At 41.1% G+C, this 16,352-nt stretch overlaps 1 protein-coding gene across 1 annotated transcript in view; it reads right to left on the bottom strand.

Moving 5' to 3' along the window:
- Positions 1-16,352, bottom strand: part of TRPM6 (transient receptor potential cation channel, subfamily M, member 6) — a 126,504-nt gene that overhangs the window by 36,805 nt on the left and 73,347 nt on the right. The window contains exons 20-24 of the mRNA XM_008579473.1: positions 14,981-15,232; positions 12,970-13,144; positions 12,652-12,766; positions 8,903-9,096; positions 5,828-5,960 (exon numbers count right to left, since the gene is read on the bottom strand). Of these exons, the coding sequence (XP_008577695.1) occupies positions 5,828-5,960; positions 8,903-9,096; positions 12,652-12,766; positions 12,970-13,144; positions 14,981-15,232 (869 nt within the window). The remainder of the gene's footprint in view (positions 1-5,827; positions 5,961-8,902; positions 9,097-12,651; positions 12,767-12,969; positions 13,145-14,980; positions 15,233-16,352) is intronic.

Here is a 16,352-nt window from a genome sequence, read left to right as displayed (position 1 = left end):
CGGGGGCAACACTGAGGGTTGCGATCCGTTGCCGGACATGGAAAAAAAGACAAAAGACAAAAAAAAAAACCATACTTACATCGTTGATAGTTATTTTGTCTATTTCTGGTGGCAGGCTTAGGGCTATAAATGTCTGTTATATTCTATATTACATGCTTTTAAATTTGGCATGAAAATTTTATAAGCAGAGAAACAATAAAAGTTAAAATATATTTACAAAGAGTAATGATTTAGAAAGCAATATTTTTATAAGGAAGAGGGAAAAAGCAGAATATAAAATTGTACAATTTTAACTGAAAATATATAGAAAATTAAATGGAAAAAAGGCAAAATTTTCACAGTGACCTCTGTTTCACACATTGTTTTTCTTTCTTTTCTCCCCTCCCCCCTTTTTTTGTTCTTTTATTTGGGGAAAAGGGGTTATACTTCTACCTTCTCAATAATGAAGATCTTTGATCAATAGGATTACCGTAAAAAACAGCAAGGGAGAAAATCTAACCAGCAGTTTTCTGACTGACACAACCATCTGCAGAAATGAAAAATCATGCCTGGTCTTATTTGGGGCAGGGAGAAGCAGTGACTACACCATAAAGAGTTTAATGCAGCTGCAGCAAGTAAACTACTTCCCAAAATAGCATTAGACTTCCCATCTCTAGTCCACATCTCAAGTCACAGGGATTGAAAGACCTTCCTCTTCTCTCTGGCAGGTTTGTAAACAGGAATTAAAGAATAAAGAGGGTGGTGTTTTCCTTTTTTTTTTTTTTTTTTTTTAGATTCTATGTGATTAGAACCTTCTCTTTCTTGCTTCTGCTATAGAATTCAACTTCTATAACTCAACAGAGGCTTTATAAATGCCTCCTAACCTTCTGAAACCTGCAAAATCAGAACTGGCAAGGATGATGTAGGAAAGAGTACAAAATATATGTATATTCTCTTCCAAATATGCCTAATTAGAGCCTCTCCATCCAGTGCACTGTTTCATCTAATTCAAAAACAGGACAGTCTGAGCAGCAGTAATGGACATCCAGTGCACTCCATCCAGTGCACTGTTTCATCTAATTCAAAAACAGGACAGTCTGAGCAGCAGTAATGGAGACTCATTAAGTTCCATTAGCAGCAGTCACTTCGCGTGGATACAATGCAAACCAGCAACTATTCACAGCAACAGGTAACACGCTACAATAGAACCCTGTTAGACAAATAACCTAGTCACCCTCAAATTGAAGCCTCTTGCTTTTAAAGGTACTTATTTTCTAAAGCTCAATGTCCTGTGAAACATATTTTAATTATATTCCTAAACCACAAATACATTCATTTAATCTAGCCTTTCAGCCATTCTGACACATAAAACAAATTCTTATAATTTTCATTTCCTCTGTGGAGGAAAGATGAGTGTGGTAATTGTTTTATTGTGAGCCTTTGGAGAAGATACTTTAAAATGAGTTAATAACAAGTATAATTATAATCATCATGATATCCATAATATTCACTGAGTGCTCACTATGTCCCAGGCATTTTACAAAAGTTCTACATGTATTATCGTATTTAACCAACATAACAACCCTACAAAGTAGGCGTTACTATTATCCCTTTCACAGAAAAGAGGCTGGTCACACAGCCAGAGTCACATGGCTGGCCGGTGACAGAGTCGAGCACCAAATCCAGACAGTCTGACTCTGTATTCAATGACATTAACTCATCTGGGACCCAGGCATGTTACTTTTGGAGCTCCTAGGGTCCCATGAAGCACTAAATAAACTACACTGACATTTCCCATGCCGGGAGGGGTTCACAGATGTGCCTCAATAAAGTATCACGGTCAAATAATGATGGGATCTGCTCAGGCTAAAACTCTCAACTGTCGAGTCACCATGCACGTTATATTAAAAACCATAAACTTTTTAAAAACCGCAGCATTTTTCAAGTAGAACACACTCAAACATGCTTATGTGGAAAAATACCTAAAAACATCTTACTCCACAAAACAGAGAGGAAAAAGCTGGCTTACACTACAAGGCTCAAAAAAGAAGCACGTGTTCCAAACAGGAAGAGTGAGAAATAAATCAGCCTTACTATGTTCTCTTTTTCCACTCTCACGACTCACTTAATTCTCGAAGGATACAGGTGATTTTTTCTTTAGAGGTAGGCAGACATGCAAATATCCTCCTCATCTCCTTCCCCCTCTTCAAACTATTGCCCAGCTACCTCTGGAAATATTCTTCCCTCGCTCCTGCACTTCTGTTGGGAAAATAGAATACTCCGGTCAGGGCCCTTGCCTCGGGTCCAGTTGGGTGTGGTTCAGCATTCTTTGTAAGCAAATTGTGTCTGTGTGTGTGCATGGAGTTAGTGCACATGTGTGCCAGTGTATCTTTTTAGTTTTTGTTGCTATTCTTGTGTTCTTCAGAGAGGAGAGAGAAAGAGAAGAGAGAGAGAGTTTGGTGAAGCAGGCGGGCAGGCATTGGCCTTGGGCATCCACCCGGTGCAACCATGCTTTCCAACCTATGGCTCCAAGGACCTTTTGGCCAGTTACCTAGCTCATAGACCTGCGTGGGAAGGGGTCTGATGAGCCAGCCTGGCATGTGTGGGGTCTGGTGACCCAGCCCAGCATATGAAGGGTTTGTGACCCAGCCTGTGAATGGGCTTGAGGGGTCTGGGAGCACCAGACGCAGCCCTAGCTCAACAATCGGCATAGTCAGTGCAGGACTACCGGCAGGTAAAAGAAGAGCCTGACAATTAGTGTGCTTGCCTAGCTTTACAACTGGCATCACAAACAGGATTAAGAACTAGACAATTGGTGCTATGAGGATCCCAGGCCTTAGCAGTAGCCAGACAAATGGCGTCGTCAGCAGGATTATGCCACAACCTCACTCATTAGCTCCCCAGAAATGACCTCAACAAGGATGACAGAATAAAACCAGTGCCATTGAAACAGCTCTGTCAAGAGAGAAAATTGATTATATTTTGAGGTTAAACTAGAGCTTCATAACCACGTCCTAAACCCTTTAGAAGTATCCACGTTTTTTAGAAGCTGCATACTCTTCTAACTTCTAATCCCTTTCTCAAATCCCAAGAAAAGAATTCTAGAGAAATATAATGATATATAATACTTAATCTTCTTAGGATTTTATTATTATTATCACTGAAGTACTTATTTGTAAATGTCTGATTCTCAGGTTTTCACTCTATCTATGATACTACCTACCCCCACCTCTTAGAGTAGTGTTATAGCACATTTTGTGTTGCTATAACAGAACTACCTGAGACTGCGTAATTTATAAAGGAAAGAGGTTTATTTGGCTTACGATTCTGGGACAGCTGCATCTGGCGTGGGCCTCAGGCTGCTTCCACTCATGGCATAAAGTGGCAGCAGCCAGCCGGTACAAGCAGATCACATGGCGAGAGGAAGCAAGAGAGACAGAGAGAAGGTGCCAGGGTCTTTTTAAGCAACGAGCTCTCATAGGAACTAATAGAGCTCCCCTCCCCCAAGGAGAACATTAATCCATTCGTGAGGGATCCGCCCCCATGACTCAATCAGTTTCCAACACTGCCACATTGGAGATCAAATTTCCACATGAGTTTTGGAGGGGACAGCACATCCAAACTCCATCAAGTACATAAGATGCAGTAAATCTGTCCATACTGCTGAACACTTAAAATCCTTCCTTAATTTACAGTTTACGGGGCTCTTGTCCCAGTTCATAATCTTAGGAAAGGAAGGACTATCTTGACCCCATCTTATCTATTTATCCCCTTTTTCTGAAGGATTAAAAGTGAATTTTTATTTAAAAAGAAATTATACTCACGATCTTTGGAGTCGATTTTTATGTAATAATAGATAACTTTCATGACACCCGCACTCTCCGTCAGCACTCTGCCACACAGCTCATCTACACTGCCTCCTTTAATCCTTGCAAGGACTCTAAGAAGTAGGTCTATTTTCATGTCCATTTTGCAGATATGAAAATGAGGACCCAAAGAGGTGCAGTAAATTTTCCCAAGTACCTATGTCTAGTGAGTGGTAGAAGCAGGACTTCAGCCTGGCTCTGTAAGCTCCTGCGGTGGGTATGTGCCTCATACAAAACAGAACCAAGCTGGTCAGCAGGACTCAATGAGTATAGCAATGTCAGAAGGAGAATGCATGGAAGAGAGAAGGGGCAGAGAAGTTCATGTACGGCCTGAGGATATTTAAGTAAAATAGAATTTTGTGGGCTCATGAATCTTTATTTGATATTCTATTTTTTCTCAATATTAAATCTGTTGAAATTCAATCAGCTACATAAACACATATTTCCAAAATGTGGTGTTAATAGAAAAGTCCAGAATTATATAAATATGACTTATGCCCACCGTGAATCATTTAGAAAGCTCCCAATGTGATTCAGTTTCAAATACAGCCATTCTTAAGGATTCACATCTATCTATCTGGTATGCAGACATCAGAAAAAATCCCTGCTGTGAGGTATAACCTCTTAAGAGTCGGTTCCATACACATATTCAAACATGAAGGAACACGTTTAACTTCTGTCAATTTGCTTCCACCAACAAAAGTAATTCTGTTTTAAAAAATGCATAAAATCATGCACAAGTCTTTCACACCCTAATGCTGTGCCAGGCACCTACAATCAGCAATGCGTGCACAGCAGCACTGAGCCCACCGCAGCGTCCTGACACGCTCATGCTCCCCAGCACGTCTTCTCTGTCCCCAGCCTCTGAAAAGCCTCCCTGCGCCACCTCCCCTAAAGCACTCACACCCGCAGGCACGCTCAGCCCGTGACTCTGCCCCAAGAACTGCACCCCACCGTCTTGTCTGCACCCCCTTCTACACTGACACGTTCTCTCCAGGTCCCCTGTTTGGGGGAAGCTCAGACCCTCCGCTACCCCCACCTCTCAGGACCTCCCCTCAGCAAAGGCCTCCTGCCTCCTGTTCTGCACTTCCTCCCTCATGAGTGGACCATTTCAAGGGTCATACAAATTTATTTTGCTATCTCCACATGAAACAGAACAAAAGAACCTCACCATGTCCCCATATCCTGTCCTGCTTCCCTTCACAGTAAAACTTCTGTAATGGCTGTCTCCACATCTTCTATTCTCTCTTCAGCCACTTCAGGGAAGCTGCCACCAGCTCCACCACACGACTGCTGTTCAGGGCCCTGAGAGCCCCACGGCCCCCAGCCAGCCAGCACACTGCACTGGCCCTCCTCGGGGCCCCCCGCTGCTGCTGGGTGCACCACGCTGCCCCAGAGGGCTGCCTTCCTGTCCCTTCTGTCATGAGCACTGTCCCACTGGATGTCCCTGCCTGGCCCGTGCCCCTCACGTCCTTCAGGCCTCTCCTCAGAGCAACTTTCCTGGACCAGGCTATCTAAAACAGTCCCCCCAACCCCTGATTCTGCTAGACCTCCTGCCACCATCATTTCCTGTTCCCTTAAACTACTCTATTTTTCTTCATAGTTCTTTTACTGCCGGATAGTAAATTATGTATTTATGTGTTTCTTGTTTTTTGTTCTCCACCCTCATTTCCCTCATTACCTGCATATGCATGCATGCACACGTGTGCGCATGCACGCACACAAATGTAAGTTCTGTGAGGACAGGGACTCTTGTCTCTTATTCACCACTTATCCCTAGTAACTAGACGAGTGCCTGGAATATAGTAGATGCTCAATAAACATACACTGATTGCATGACTATTATATGCTACTAAACGCTTCAAATTTTACAGAACCCAAACCTCTGGCATGTGAAAGTGGATTCCTCTATTCTTTTAGACAGTCTAGTAGAATCAGGTTTGGGAAGCATTTTAAGAATGGAAAAGCTGTATGTCTTTTACCTTTCTGATGTCACTCGGATTCTTTCCTCACAACTACAATTCAGACTTTCCATCTTCTCGTGGAAGTATTTTTCCACACACTGCTCTTCGAAATCATGAAGTTTTTTCAGATCCTCCTTACTCAGGTAGAGTTCTGTGGAAATAAGTGTGTTACATAAAAAGAATCAGGATTCACCCTTAATGGGGGCTGGTAGAAGGAAGGACTGGCTTTTCTTCCACTTGTGTTCAAAATGATAAACTGCAGCTTGTGTGATAAAAGTTTACACTGTTGACAACACAGTGTATTCCTAATATTAGTGGAGAAGCAATATGTAGAAATAACTAGAAACACCAGTCCTACTTTTGTGAAAAAACTCATATGTGGAACAGAAACTTGCAATATTTTCATGGATTAGAATGCTTTCACACATTAACAAAAACTCACTACAAAAATTGATGTGCAAATGGGGAAGGAATCTGGTTGTCTTGTTTTCTTTCTGCCGACTGTTTTAACTATCAAAATGACAATAAATAACCTACAGGTTAAATTCAAGGTTAGAAGAAGGCTAAGTCTGTTGAAATTAATCCAGTAAGTATAAGAAAGTTTCATCTTGTTACACTGAGCCCGTACACACTAAGTCCTATTGAAAGAAGACACATTATTATTACCAGTCAATAACCAACCAGGACTGTATTTCTTCCCTGACATAATTATAATTAATTCATTAAAAGATACAGCATAAATGGAGGGGACACACTTGGGTGGGAGGGGGGAGAGGGAGGAGGGAGGGAGGTTTTGGTGATGGGACATAATAATCAACTACATTGTATATTGACAAAATAAAAAGAATAATAAAAAAAAAAAAAAAGACACAGCATTTCGTGATATTATGAGGCTAATGCAATTCTTCACCAAACTTCAGCATTCACATTCGGTCTGCCGTCTTGGTTCTCTCTTACTTGACAGAATAATACATCATCTTTTAGGCAAGTTTCTAATACTTGGAAAATATAAAAATGAAGTGATGTTGCTAAAAGGATAAAATTGGAAGGTTGTCTTTCTTGAATGGTTTTACTTAAATTAGGAAAAAAGAAATATTATGGTTCTCTGGAATTGTTCCATTCTTTTCCAATAAAAATAAAGATAAAAATTATTAATTTTAAATTGGAAAGTGTCGCAAAAAGAAATTCATATTCAGCCATAAAATGTGCTCACAACTCAAGTGCACAATATTTTATGATTTCTGTGGTGTGGAAGAATCTTTCAGACATTGAAAAAATCCAGTCTCTCCCACCCCCAAACAGCTCTAATGTCTAATGTCATTCAAGTATCTCCTTTGACAAGAAACTGTACAATTGTCACGATGTGAGCCTTCTGCACATACCTGACAGCAAACTATCCCAAGAGCAAGTTGCGGCTTGCAGTGTGTGGCACATTCCCGTAACTGTCCACCAGGTGGCACTGCTGCCTATGTATAAAATGTCTTACTCACCATAAAGGACTGGAAGCAGTCACTGAATTTTAATAATCTTGAGAGCTCGGGGTGAACTTGCCTTTATCTGCCAAAAAATTTACTTGAGTTTTATATAGAATCATCCTATAAGCCTAGATCAGGCTGAGCCCAGGAAAGTTTCTTTCATATGGTACTAGGAAATCTGGGCAAATCCTAGTCACTTCCAGGTCTCTCGAGCAGTCCCCACTCTAGTATTGGTTGCAATGGTTCTGTAGCCAATTCCTTGGATGGCTCTATATTAGAAACCTAAAATTTACAGTAAGCCTTCAAGTTAACTTCAGTTGTTCTTTGGCTTCCATATAAAGGCTGAATCTCTTGGAGGGAAGAAATAAAAAAGGAAAATAAATCTTCAAAGTGACTCAAGAGGAGAAAAAAATACTTCACAAGCAAAGAGCATATCACCTTCTCAACCCCGTAATAACATATTGCAGGGAATGACCTGTCCCCTTAAGGAGACATCTAAACGTATAAATAGTCCACTGCCCCTTATCTGAAACTCCTAGAATCTGAATTTTAGAATTTTTTCCCCCTAATTTTAGAAAGGTAATGTAGTGTAGATACCATGAATGTAGTAAAATCCTAGCTGGGACTAGGGCAGTCCCTGAAAATCAAGCACATTAGTATTTCTGCAGCAAAATCAATGAATATTCCCCCTACAAGGGATAAAAATAAATAAATGGCTTCACATGAGTTCCCATCAGCTTATTCTGGCCAAATGAACCTTTCCTCAATTTATGAAGGAAAAGAACTTTCAGTTTTCAGAGGTATTTTGGATGTTGTGGGATAAAGGATACCACCTACTTCCCTTATGTCTAGGTATTATGTCGAAACAAGCCAGGTACCAACTGTGGAATGGCTCGATAGAGACTACAGAAGATCTGTAAACCACAATGAGCAGGTTCTATTATGACAATTTTATGATAGTCAGATCATGCAGTCGAGATTTGGCTAAACAGGATGAACTAGGAAAACCTCAAAACATGCAGGCTTATGCTCTGAAAACAGAAAGAAAAAAAAGTGACAATCCATAGTTCCATATTTCTGCATCCTGAGTTGAAGTTCTTGGAAATAAGAAACATCCATTTCAGAATCGGCGCCATACTCAGTAGATTAGAGAATTGGAGAACCATGACTCTGGTTAGTAAGTTAAGCAAAGCCTTGCTTATCTATCCCTGTAGACCCTGAGGCCTTCTGTAACTTTCTTCTTGAATTCCATCTTCTACAGCAGGGAAATAAGTGTGGGTCACTGGACTACTCTCTAAGAGTTATTCTGATGAGTTCCCAAGTCAGCAGAGAAAATACAGGGTTTCCAAATGACATAAGCCTTTCCACATTCAAGCAGAGATTCTCTTCCTGCTTATTCCTTTCTTTCAAAGTACCACTTGACCTTGGCAATGGGCACTGCAACCATATAATGAGGTCAATGTACCTGCTTAGACCCAGGACATTGGCTGATATTGTCAGTTAACTCCCAGAACCTTCCGTCCTGTGTTCTGAATTTAACTCACAATGCCCCAGTGTGTCTTTGCCTTGGATCTCCACTTTTTACTCTCTTCCTCCTGCCCCACCAGTAGAAACTTACTTAATCCAACATCTCCCTCTTCCTGGTCATTTGGAGCTCGATGGTGACAGAGCCGGCGGAGAAGGAGGCCCAGGTGGTTCAGCAGAATAAAAGGTGGGGGCAGCCAAGGCTTTTCGTGGAAGGTCATGATGTAGCGATAGCGATTGTATTTCCACAGTTTGTTTGAAATGGATTTCATATCCATGTAAACGTTGCTGTAAGTTGTAGTAAGAGAGGGGCAATGTTTTAATACGGAATTCTGAAACCTAACAGATTCTTTTTCTTATTTTCCAACTTTTATGATTGGTTCACCTGACATGACCAGCAATTAGCCAATAAAAACATATCCACCACATTTACAATGTCTCTTCCACCACAAAAATAATCTTTTACAATAAAGTATGCTAATCAGAATACTGAGGAAAAGGCAGAAAGGACAATCAGAGAGAAGGAAATGCAAACACTTTAGGTGCAGTGAGCAGAAACTGCCCTCTGGAGCTCAGCACCATTCTTGGGTCACTATCTTTCCCTCATAGGAAGCTCTTTTTCAGTGTGTCATTGATCCTTCATGGTAAACTGCTTTCATGTTCCTCTATATCATCAACGTTATGAAAATATCCTCCTAATTTCAAATGTAAGAACTGTTAGAATAATCCCAGTTGAAAAACCCAAATGAAACAGTATTAATGAAGAAGAGACAGGAAAGAAGAATCTGCTCATCCTAAGAGATATCAATAAGCAGAGCTTCTATGAGAAGCTACAGAAATTATTTAGATCAACTTTACAATAAAAGTAACCAGTCATTGGTAGGCCATTTTTGATTTTCCTTTAAATTACATCAGTTATGGGCCGGCCCGTGGCTCACTCGGGAGAGTGCGGTGCTGATAACACCAAGGCCCCGGGTTCGGATCCCACATAGGGATGGCCGGTTCGCTCACTGGCTGAGCGTGGTGCTGACAACACCAAGTCAAGGGTTAAGATCCCCTTACTGGTCATTTTTTTTTTTTTAATTACATAAGTTATAATATGCAGACAGTATAGTAAATATTGATGTTATAGAACTTGTGATGGAAGTTAGGTTGGGTGGTACAGTTATTCTAGGTTGGGTGGTACAGTTATTCTAGGTTGGGTGGTACAGTTATTCTAAAAGTGACATCCTTTACTGAACTGTAAGCAAACGTGATATACAGGAGGGCACAATGGAATGTTCCCGTAACATTTTGCTCAGGCTCACATAAAATTAGTTTCTTTAGAGAAAGATGGCAGAGTGGAACCTGATTACGGCAGGAGGGCAGTTTCACAGTATCCACAGAGAAGGCCATCGAAACACGGATGACCAGGTTAGAGGAGTCGTTTTGAAAGTGTGGTCACTGCACCAGCCATATCAGCATCACCCAAGAACATGTCAGAAATGCAGTCATGGGCCCTGTCCTGGAGCTGCTGGATGAGAAACTCCAGGGCTGGACACTCTAGCAGCCTGTGTTTGGGCAAGCTCTCTACGTGATCCTCACACACAGTGAACTCTCAGAACCACTAGGCTGCAAATGATCACTCCAAATGTGACTACAGCCTGCCACCAGCAGGTGGCGACCTTCACAGTGTGTTTAAGGTTCTTTTCAATTATTGGTATAAAGAATTCTGCCTGTACAGGCCCCTGGACAAGTCATCAGATCCCAGGTCACACAGCTTGTTTGGTCCTCAGTGTGTTCATCTCCAAAGTGAGAACACTGGTCTATGTAAGTATTTCTCCACCTTTCTTTTGGCACCTGACATTTTTGGAGAAACAAAAATCACACCCTTTCAATATTATTTGAAATATCAAAAAATAAACTATAATAACTAAACACCACTTAAGGAATAAGTCCCTTAAGTGACAGAGCTAAAAGAGATGATCCCTATCACATAATCTTGTAACCAGCAGAAAGGTATGTCCTCCCCATATAAACACAACTATACGAGAACAGTCTTTTTTTTTCTTTTTTAAGTATTCTGATTTATTTTCCTACTTCCATCCTTATCTTCTCTATTTTCTTAACTTAGATTCCATGAATTGATTTTCCCTTTTCTCACTTTTTGCTCTTCAGTGGGATAATCTATGAATAAAACACCTAGCACAGTGCCTGGCATATAAGAGGCACTCAGAAAATACTAGTTTCTTCCCAACACCTCACTTGGTTTCTTTAATCTATTAAACAAATATGTGCCAGGCACTCTTTTAAGTGCTTGGGGTAAACTTATGAGCAAAAAAGATAAAAATACGAGTCCTTATGGAGCTTATATTCCAGTAGAAGAACCACATAACAGAAAAACACAATATGTAAATAACTTATTAGATATACCTGTGTCTATAATATAAGTGGGTATAAAGAAAGTAGAGGAAGGGGGACTGAGCATGTCAAGGAGAGGGCAGGGGAGAGGGGCTGCACTTTGAACTGTAATGTTTACGTTGGTCCTAATTAAAAAGGGGCCATTTGGACAAAGACTAGGAAGGGTGAGGGACTGAGCCACACCGATAACTGGGGAAGAGAGTTCCAGGCAGAGGCAGCGGCAAGTGCAAACTCACCCGTGTTGTTTGCAAAACTGCGAGGGGCCAGTGTGGTTGACGAGGGACAGGTCAGGGAAGAGGAGAGTGACACGTGATTTGAGAAGGAACAGGGAAGCCAGACCACACGGGGCTATATCAGTCATTGTAGGAACTTGGGCTTCTGCCCAGAGGAGAATGGGGGGCCACTGAGTGTCTGGAGCAGAGGACTGACATCATCTGATGGACGTTTTCAAAGGGTCATTTGGGCTACTGTGTCGAGAGCAGAATACAGAGGCCAAAGACAGAAGCAGAGAAATAAATTAGGAGGCTGTATGGTAGCAGTGGTAGTGACATGTGGTCCAATGGATGATCTACCCGAAGGATGAGTCAGCACGACTTCCTGACGGTTTAGACACAGAGATTTGAGAGGAATTAAGAAGGACTCCACCCAGGTCAAGGGTTCAGACCCCCGTCATGGCCAGCCACCAAAACCAAAAACACACCAAAGAAAGGACTGCAGAGATTGTGGTCTGAGCCATTGAAAAGGTGAAGCCTCATTAGAAAATCGTGCTCCTCCCCATAGTCTTGGGAAAGACAATGAGGAAAAGAGGGGAGATCAAGAGTTTGGACATTTTATATTTCACAGATCTATCACCTTCCGAGTGGTGAGGGAAGGGGGCAGCGGCAGCAACAAGACCGCAGCTTAAGAAAGAGAACTGGGCTGGAGACATGAACTGGGATTGGTCAAGATGTGCAGGAATCTGAGCAAGATCACAAAAAGCTTACATACGGGAAGAACGAGGTCTGGGCCAAGAGACACTCCAATGCTTAAAAAGTTGGGGAGAAGAAGATGATTCAGTAAAGGAGACGGAGAAGTGAAAAGTAAGAAGAAAACACGGAACGCGATGCACTGGGAGCCCCGTGAGGAAAGGGTGTGGAGAGCTCCCAGCCAGCTCTGCAGCCCGTCGCCGGCTCCCCCTCCGTGACTCTAACTCACTGCTGGGCTGGAACTCATGATCTCCTTTCATTCAGCTTTCATGGCACTTTCTACTATTTTATCACTTCCCACGCTCTGCTTCCTTCCTGTTAGTAGTTTCATGCTCATATTTTTAAATCACAGTAAAAAAACATGGAACACACAAAAACCAAAGGTTACATGCTCAAAAATACACGTGAATCCACTCCACGTACCAGCCCCCGTTTTTTTATTTAAATAAAATAACCAGGTGTAATTAAAATAACCTACTTGAAGAAAGCGATCAATAGATTCACCATGATGATATATTGCACGAAGAGGTAAACAGCTTGCAGAAATGGAGTCAGAAAAGAACCAGGAGGGCAAGATGTCTGGCTTTCACAAACTACAAATAAAGAATTTAAAAGAAGGAGAGAGAAAATAAATCACAGTTCTATGACTCAAACATATAGCACATTCACTTTGCAGAATACCACAAACGTTCTACATTTCTAAGATGCAGATGATTGTTTTCCAGGTTTGTTTTTTTTTTACTCAGAGTGTCTACAAAGGTTCGGTTTCTGCATGATGGTAAAGTCCCATACGCACCATCTATTTCTGCAGCATAGACCTCTCCATATATCATCCAGTATGGCTCAAACACAATATCTCGAGCAAGGCTCCAAGACGGCGGCTCATTTGGTGAAAGGATAGCCTTGCGCGCCACTCCAAAGCTCAGCAGGACAATGGCCATCATGATCACAATGTAGAACATGTTTGCTGCCTGCAAAACAGCACACAGCACAATCAGAATTTTACCACAGATTTTAAATTCAATACAAATCAAACACTAGCAGTCATCATAATTTTACCTGCCAATAGTAAGACTGCCTAGTCATTGACTAAAATGCCCTAGTCAAGGAATAGCTGGATTTGCTTTGGCTTAACTATTTTGTTATTTCTGCAGAGTAAGTGTTTCAAGACAATACAGTCTATGGAACAACATAAATGTGCTGACGGTAAAGAATCTGTGCTTTCTTTAAGTGGTAATAAAATGTGGCTAACATCCAACTTTTGATTAGCTATCGTCCAACTTTTCCCCAATTGGACCAGAGGTTAAAAAAAGAAAAAAATAGGGTATATTCAAATTAGTCCAATGGCTTCTTATTCTCAAAATTATCTTCAGGAATTGATTAGAGTCTGAGAAATTGATCAGACCAGTTTCATTCCACCTACTAAATGTTGTGTTTTTTTAATGTGTGTATGTGTATGGTTTTTTGGTTTTTTTTTTGGGGGGGGGGGGTGTTTGGTTGCTGGCCAGTACAGGAATCCAAACTCTTGACCTTGCACTTATGACACCACGCTCTAACCAACTGAGCTAACCAGCCAGCCCCACCTACTACATCAGCTCAACCCGTTTGTTCACTGTGTCAGAGACAGTATCCACCAAAATTTCCATCAGTATTCCATGAGCTTCTCTACACTTTTTAAGCTTCATTTCCATTAGGCTGGGGTCATGAATCCTATTCTAGCTAATGGGCTATGGAGTGATGGTGACTTGGGTCGCTTTCTGTCCAGTGCAATTAAAAGCCACTAGACTTTCTCCATCCTTCTCATTCCCTGCCATAGACCACCTTAGAAGTCACATGCTGACATGGCTATGTCACAAAGCAGAGGGATTCTAGAAGCCCACATCACTGCATAGAGGACAGCCCCATGAGTGCTTACCAAACCCTGCATTAGGGAGAAATAACCTTGTGCTGAGTCACTGACACATACCAGTTACTTCAGCATAGCCTATCTGATGAATACCTGTGTCACCAAACCAGAGAAAACATTTCTGGTCTAAGAGAAAAGTGTAAAATAAGAAAAATCTGGAGTTCCTGGAGGTCCTCCCTTTTCTGTCCTCTCCTTCGTCCCCCAGAACATGCCCCTTAACTGCCAGTGAGTACCCTAGAAAGCAAAGCCAGAGACGATCTTGACATACTGCACTTCCCAGAGAGGAGGTTTTAGGTTCTTGAGAAAAGCCAGATGGGAAAAGAGGAGGCAACTGCACAGCAAGCCCAGGTGACAGACCGGAGCCACTTTTGAACCCTGGCTCCCCTGTGTGTGCCCTTAAGGAATGCACCTAACTAACCTCTGCTTCCTTGTTTGTAAAATGTGGTTGATAACACGACCCACCTGATAAAATGAGTTAATATATGCAAAGTGCATAGAACGGGTGTGTGGCCCTTACTAAGCACGATTAAGAGACTGAGAAGGGAGAGGTGAGTGAGAGGTAAAAGAATAAATTGATATTTTAGTAGAAAACATAATTGGTGGCAGCCTCCCACACATCTGGCCCTCAGGAATTACTGTGCTCAAAGACAAATCTGACTCAATCCCCTATCATGTGACCCTAACTAAAAGGGTAAACTGAGTATCCTGATCAACTACCGAATATGCTCTCCAGGGACATTTGTTTAGTAAACAGTTTGTGGTCATACAGAAAGCTGTGATGAAATGATCGTGCTGTCTATTTCTATTAATAATTCCAAAAGTTAAACTATCCTGTGTGAACCATGAAATTAGGTGGAACCATGAAAAAGAATACCAGAATATAAAACCAGACCGTCCTCACCATTTTTGCAATCATGGTCACATAGGGACCTGCATGTTGATTCACAGCAAAGAAGTCCAGGAGCCGTGAGTACCAGAATATGATGTCTATGCAGTAGATTAGTCTTCCCACTGTGTGAAAAGGAGGGTCACCCCACCGAAGGCCGAAACCAACTGAAAACAGGCCAATCGCCACGGTTTCCATGAAGTTCCAGTACTCACTGACCCACACCTTCACCTTCTGAGTGAACTTCCCAGGTTCTGAAATACAGATCTAAAAGAAGAAAGTCAGAGGGGAATTTAAAGAAAGAGGATCCCATCAACGTCATCCTGAATACATCAACCGCTCATTTAAAGAGTAATCCGAATCCTGCCAAACCTTAAATCACACGGGGATTTTAGAGACTTAAGTTATTCTTGGTAATGAATTATTTAAACAATTCTATAAATATACTTTAATGCTAGACAGACACTTGAAAACCCAACTAGAAGTCAAAAAAAAAATTTACTTTTTCTATCTTCCATTAGTTTTAAACTAACATGGGGAAACACCAAGGCATTTTAAAACCTCACGTTGCAATGTATCTTTACAGCTACAGTTACATTTCATGAGGCATAGCAGACTGCAAAGAACACTGGACTGAAAACAAGGAATCCTGTAACAGCAGTAGTCCTGCTGCTACTATTTAGTGAGCTGTTGACAAACTACTAAGAATGTGGTATTAAAAGTCACTAATATAAGAAAATATCCCTGAAACACCATATCCGACAAACTGAAATGTAAAATAGTAAACCTATTTTCCCTAAAGCATTAAAAAATGATAGAATTCAGATAACATTTCTCTACTGGATTATTTTCTACAATCTATAAACTCCACACAGTAACTAGCAGGTAATATAGGTATAATTAAGAATGTATTTACCTAGCACATAATGTTGGTCATATTACCTCTAGGACTAAATAAATGTATGTATTCATAGACATAGAGACACATAGACATTAATATCTAGAACAGTCTAAGTCACAACTATTTGTGATTGCAGCTATAACGGCATAGGAATGTTAATTTTTTTATGTGACGCATTGCAACAAGAAATCAAAATTTTGCTTTGTTTTGTTTCTTAGACCACTTGCTCCAGAGAGATTTTCAGCTTCAATTTGAAAGGTGTTTAGTAGAATCTTTTAAAAGTTATAAATGTGTTTCTTACATATTGGACAACTTTGGCCATTTATGTGCCATTAGCGTATTATCAGATGAAATAGGTGACAATACGTAAGTAAAACTAGGCTATAAAAATCATTCCCACCAAAAAAAAACAGACACTTCAGGGAAATCAAACAGTTGGAGGGTTCAATGACAATCAGAGCATCACTTATCACTCTAGGACTGGTA

Source organism: Galeopterus variegatus, unplaced genomic scaffold (genome assembly GCF_000696425.1).
Source record: "Galeopterus variegatus unplaced genomic scaffold, G_variegatus-3.0.2 Scaffold1891, whole genome shotgun sequence".
Lineage (NCBI taxonomy): Eukaryota > Metazoa > Chordata > Mammalia > Dermoptera > Cynocephalidae > Galeopterus > Galeopterus variegatus.
The sequence above is the reverse complement of the archived record's forward strand: the minus strand, read 5'-3'. Positions and strand labels throughout refer to the sequence as shown.